The sequence below is a fragment of the Oncorhynchus gorbuscha genome, linkage group LG18 (assembly GCF_021184085.1).
Source record: "Oncorhynchus gorbuscha isolate QuinsamMale2020 ecotype Even-year linkage group LG18, OgorEven_v1.0, whole genome shotgun sequence".
Taxonomy (NCBI): domain Eukaryota; kingdom Metazoa; phylum Chordata; class Actinopteri; order Salmoniformes; family Salmonidae; genus Oncorhynchus; species Oncorhynchus gorbuscha.
Window position 1 is genome coordinate 74,222,435 of NC_060190.1, and position 6,000 is coordinate 74,228,434.

General features: G+C 42.5%; 1 protein-coding gene across 2 annotated transcripts in view; it reads right to left on the bottom strand.

Annotated features, from left to right (window-relative positions):
- col2a1b (collagen, type II, alpha 1b) overlaps positions 1-6,000 on the bottom strand; it is a 129,639-nt gene that overhangs the window by 30,616 nt on the left and 93,023 nt on the right. For both annotated transcript variants that reach the window (XM_046312669.1, XM_046312667.1), the window contains 5 exons: positions 5,954-6,000; positions 3,473-3,571; positions 2,060-2,113; positions 1,208-1,306; positions 496-549 (listed from right to left, as the gene is read on the bottom strand). The exon at positions 5,954-6,000 is cut by the window's right edge and continues 7 nt beyond it. In XM_046312669.1, the coding sequence (XP_046168625.1) occupies positions 496-549; positions 1,208-1,306; positions 2,060-2,113; positions 3,473-3,571; positions 5,954-6,000 (353 nt within the window). The remainder of the gene's footprint in view (positions 1-495; positions 550-1,207; positions 1,307-2,059; positions 2,114-3,472; positions 3,572-5,953) is intronic.

Consider the following 6,000-nt stretch of genomic DNA (forward strand, 5'->3'; position numbering starts at 1 on the left):
AGAAAGGGAGAGAGAGGGGGATGTGAGAGAAGGAGAGAAAGGGAGAGAGAGAGAGGGATGTGAGAGAAGGAGAGAAAGGGAGAGAGAGAGAGGGATGTGAGAGAAGGAGAGAAAGGGAGAGAGAGAGAGGGATGTGAGAGAAGGAGAGAAAGTGAGAGAGAGATATCACCAGTGTGGAGGCCATACATGGGGCCATGGGAGCCAGTTGACTGATAGATGTAATTATAACTATCACTACTGGTTGGGGATAAACTGAGTACGTGGAATGGTTTCCTAACAATACCAGTGTTTTCTACATATTTTACATTATATATGATATCATCAAAAATAGGGTTAGCAGGCTATTTATGATTTGCAGCAGTATTTGGTTGAATCGGAATTCATTCCTGAAATTCTAATCCTTTCTAAGAGGGCATAAGGCATGTTTACTCTGCCACATTTCTACCCATAATGCAGTCTGTGTCCGTCTGGGTGATCAACAGAGAAATGACTTACCCTCAGACCTGGGGCACCAAGAAGCCCCTTTTCTCCTCCCTTCCCAGGCTCACCCTAGTCACAGGAAAACACATCCACCAGTCAGTCACAGAGGATATCCAGCTGTATCCCTAGTAGATAAACACTGTCCATGGCAACTAGTGTCCAAGCTCTGAGTAGAGCCCTACTCAAGAGATGTATCATCTCCATATTTTAAAATACATCAATCAATCATCCAATCAAACACCCAATAAATAAATAAATCACTCAATCAATCATCCAATCAAACACCCAATAAATAAATACATCAATCAATCAATCATCCAATCAAACACCCAATAAATAAATACATCAATCAATCAATCATCCAATCAAACACCCAATAAATAAATAAATCACTCAATCAACCAATCAAACACCCAATAAATAAATAAATCACTCAATCAACCAATCAAACATCCAATAAATAAATAAATCACTCAATCAACCAATCAAACACCCAATAAATAAATAAATCACTCAATCAACCAATCAAACATCCAATAAATCAATAAATAAATAAATCAATCAATCATCCAATCAACACCCAATAAACGAATCAGTCAACCAATCAAACACCCAATAAAATAAATAAATAAATAAAGCAATCAATCAATCAATCAATCAATCAATCAATCAATCAATCAATCAATCAATCAATCAATCAATCAATCAATCTAACAGTGACACTCACGTTGGCACCCTTGGGTCCGGGGAATCCCATCACGCCAGGCTGACCGCGGGCTCCCATAGGGCCAGGGGGCCCGGGGCGACCATCCTCACCAGCAGCACCCTACAAGGTGAACCCAGGAGGGTCAGTCCATCAATTGAGGATCGATCAATCAATCAATTCATCTTGCAATCACATTTATTTGTGAAGCCCATCTTTCATCAGCAGATGAGACATCCTAATAACGCAAAGTCATGTCTGACTGGGAAGTCTGGATGGATATTTGATAGAGTTGCATATGAATTCACTGTGAAAGTAAATCGCCAAGTCATGGACCTGAGGGATTTTCTCCACTGTCAGAGTCAATGATGTATATAAACCCAGTCAGTCATCTAGTGTCTATATAAATCACTGGTCAGAGTCAATGATGTATATAAACCCAGTCAGTCATCTAGTGTCTATATAAATCACTGGTCAGAGTCAATGATGTATATAAACCTAGTCAGTCATCTAGTGTCTATATAAATCACTGGTCAGAGTCAATGATGTATATAAACCTAGTCAGTCATCTAGTGTCTATATAAATCACTGGTCAGAGTCAATGATGTATATAAACCTAGTCAGTCATCTAGTGTCTATATAAATCACTGGTCAGAGTCCTGTGAAAATACTGACTCATCTAGTGTCTATATAAATCACTGGTCAGAGTCCTGTGAAAATACTGACTCATCTAGTGTCTATATAAATCACTGGTCAGAGTCCTGTGAAAATACTGATTCATCTAGTGATCAAGTTCATGTTTAAAATAAAAATGTAAATAAACATATTTTTTTCACAGTCATTGATCAAAACAAACAACAAGCACAGTGTACTTACACCAGGTCCAACTTTGCCTTGAGGACCAGTATCTCCAGGACGACCAGTAAGACCCTACAGGACAAGCAGAGAGACACATTTGGATCAAACTTCCTAAAAGCCTTGAGAAATTCAACTCGGACTCATCAACACTCTAACGTGTACTGTATGTGAGTCAAATCTCTAACGTGTACTGTATGTGAGTCAAATCTCTAACGTGTACTGTATGTGAGTCAAATCTCTAACGTGTACTGTATGTGAGTCAAATCTCGAACGTGTACTGTATGTGAGTCAAATCTCGAACGTGTACTGTATGTGAGTCAAATCTCTAACGTGTACTGTATGTGAGTCAAATCTCTAACGTGTACTGTATGTGAGTCAAATCTTGAACGTGTACTGTATGTGAGTCAAATCTCGAACGTGTACTGTATGTGAGTCAAATCTCTAACGTGTACTGTATGTGAGTCAAATCTCTAACGTGTACTGTATGTGAGTCAAATCTCTAACGTGTACTGTATGTGAGTCAAATCTCTAACGTGTACTGTATGTGAGTCAAATCTCTAACGTGTACTGTATGTGAGTCAAATCTCTAACGTGTACTGTATGTGAGTCAAATCTCTAACGTGTACTGTATGTGAGTCAAATCTCTAACGTGTACTGTATGTGAGTCAAATCTCTAACGTGTACTGTATGTGAGTCAAATCTCTAACGTGTACTGTATGTGAGTCAAATCTTTAACGTGTACTGTATGTGAGTCAAATCTCTAACGTGTACTGTATGTGAGTCAAATCTCTAACGTGTACTGTATGTGAGTCAAATCTCTAACGTGTACTGTATGTGAGTCAAATCTCTAACGTGTACTGTATGTGAGTCAAATCTCTAACGTGTACTGTATGTGAGTCAAATCTCTAACGTGTACTGTATGTGAGTCAAATCTCTAACGTGTACTGTATGTGAGTCAAATCTCTAACGTGTACTGTATGTGAGTCAAATCTCTAACGTGTACTGTATGTGAGTCAAATCTCTAACGTGTACTGTATGTGAGTCAAATCTCTAACGTGTACTGTATGTGAGTCAAATCTCTAACGTGTACTGTATGTGAGTCAAATCTCTAACGTGTACTGTATGTGAGTCAAATCTCTAACGTGTACTGTATGTGAGTCAAATCTCCAGTGATCATGTCTTGGTAGAGCAGCCATTGCACCTATATGAGCCTATATGTTTAATGATGTTAGAGATTTGAGACCAAACTACAGTAACATACATAATAACAAAAGACCTGGGGAAAGCATAGGTACAACGTGATGATGTCAAAAATTACAGAGATAATGTATTGAGTTATTCACTCATAGTATGGAGAACTATTCTATCTTACCAGAGCATTGATACATACTGCTGCTACAGACGGCAGAACGATATTGGAGTGGAACTTACTCTTGCGCCAGGAAGACCGGGCTCGCCAGGGCGACCAGGGTCACCGCCGGCTCCCTTAGGGCCGGACACGCCGCCGACTCCACGCTCGCCAGGGGCTCCCTGGATTAAGAGGACAAATGTGCTACTCAATGGAGAATCTCAATCAATCAATTAAGACCAACGCCAGTTGTTCCCTGTATTAGGAGGTCAAATGATACAGTTACTCAGTGGAGATCAATGAATCAATGAATCAATGAATCAATCGATTAATCAACAAATCACTAAATTAACCAATCGAGACACATCTATCTCCACAGACACTTTATATGAGGCTACAGTGGACCCTGCATTAGGAGGCCAAATGAACTGAAGACGCTCTGAAGGAGGTGTCTGACTCTGAAGGAGGTGTCTGACTCTGAAGGAGGTGTCTGACTCTGAAGGAGGTGTCTGACTCTGAAGGAGGTGTCTGACTCTGAAGGAGGTGTCTGACTCTGAAGGAGGTGTCTGACTCTGAAGGAGGTGTCTGACTCTGAAGGAGGTGTCTGACACTGAAGGAGGTGTCTGACTCTGAAGGAGGTGTCTGACACTGAAGGAGGTGTCTGACTCTGAAGGAGGTGTCTGACTCTGAAGGAGGTGTCTGACTCTGAAGGAGGTGTCTGACTCTGAAGGAGGTGTCTGACACTGAAGGAGGTGTCTGACTCTGAAGGAGGTGTCTGACACTGAAGGAGGTGTCTGACTCTGAAGGAGGTGTCTGGTGTCTGACTCTGAAGGAGGTGTCTGACTGAAGGAGGTGTCTGAAGGAGGTGTGACACTGAAGGAGGTGTCTGACTCTGAAGGAGGTGTCTGACTGACTCTGAAGGAGGTGTCTGACTCTGAAGGAGGTGTCTGACTCTGAAGGAGGTGTCTGACTCTGAAGGAGGTGTCTGACTCTGAAGGAGGTGTCTGACTCTGAAGGAGGTGTCTGACTCTGAAGGAGGTGTCTGACTCTGAAGGAGGTGTCTGACTCTGAAGGAGGTGTCTGACTCTGAAGGAGGTGTCTGACTCTGAAGGAGGTGTCTGACTCTGAAGGAGGTGTCTGACTCTGAAGGAGGTGTCTGACTCTGAAGGAGGTGTCTGACTCTGAAGGAGGTGTCTGACACTGAAGGAGGTGTCTGACTCTGAAGGAGGTGTCTGACTCTGAAGGAGGTGTCTGACTCTGAAGGAGGTGTCTGACTCTGAAGGAGGTGTCTGACTCTGAAGGAGGTGTCTGACTCTGAAGGAGGTGTCTGACACTGAAGGAGGTGTCTGACACTGAAGGAGGTGTCTGACTCTGAAGGAGGTGTCTGACTCTGAAGGAGGTGTCTGACTCTGAAGGAGGTGTCTGACACTGAAGGAGGTGTCTGACTCTGAAGGAGGTGTCTGACTCTGAAGGAGGTGTCTGACACTGAAGGAGGTGTCTGACTCTGAAGGAGGTGTCTGACTCTGAAGGAGGTGTCTGACTCTGAAGGAGGTGTCTGACTCTGAAGGAGGTGTCTGACTCTGAAGGAGGTGTCTGACTCTGAAGGAGGTGTCTGACTCTGAAGGAGGTGTCTGACACTGTGACACACTGAAATGTAAAGCCTGTGTGTTTGTCCCTTAATAAACCTCGACATTACTGATATCTGTATGTTCCTCTGGGATATAGTCATCTTGTGAAGTGTCATGGAGGTTTACATTATTTTTAAGAAGGACAATGAGTCAGTCACTCCGGGGCGAATCCTCGCTTCCATTTAAGTCGAATTGACATTAATTTGACTTGAGTGGAAGTTAGAATTCACCTCTATGTGGATAACATCCTCTCCGTCTAGTCACTTCACACCGAGGCTACGCTAGGCAACCTAGCCTCTGAGGACGTGGAAATGACATGTCAAAATGACAGGAGTCAATTATCTTGACATGACGAACTGAGAAAATATCCCTTCTGACTCATTCACCATATTTAATGAATATGAATTTTAAAAAAAGTGAACAATACATTAATTTATAATGAAATGAAATGCTTCCAGTCTGAGACATTGGGTCTAAAGTTGATGGTGTGGATGAGGTTTGGTGCTGACCTCTGGTGGTTAATAGTGGAATTACAGTTGACTCCACTGACACCAACAGAAGCTCTGTCTTTCTTTGTGACTCATCATTTTCTGTCATTCACAGCTGTGACTAAATATTGTCGCAGAATATTTAGTCAGATTGGGTTGCAATTGCCTAAGGATTCCAATATTTCAGCGATTTGAGTCAACGAGGAAGAATCGTCACTAATATTCAAGCGCGGGGATGTTTAACTGTGAATTAAATGCTCAGCTAACTGCGTGTATAACCCTGCAGTGCTGTGGATAAGTCTATCTGCCGTGATCGCCATGGTTTCCGTTTCAGAGTAGCCTATTCAGTTTCCTGTTCATTTTTTCTACACCACAGCAGTTAGTTTCCCATCCCCTTTAATAACGATAATCCCATCCTCTGGGACCACATTGTCATGGTGACGCTTACCTTGGGACCAGCCAGACCGTCCTGACCTGGGAAACCACGGTTACCGG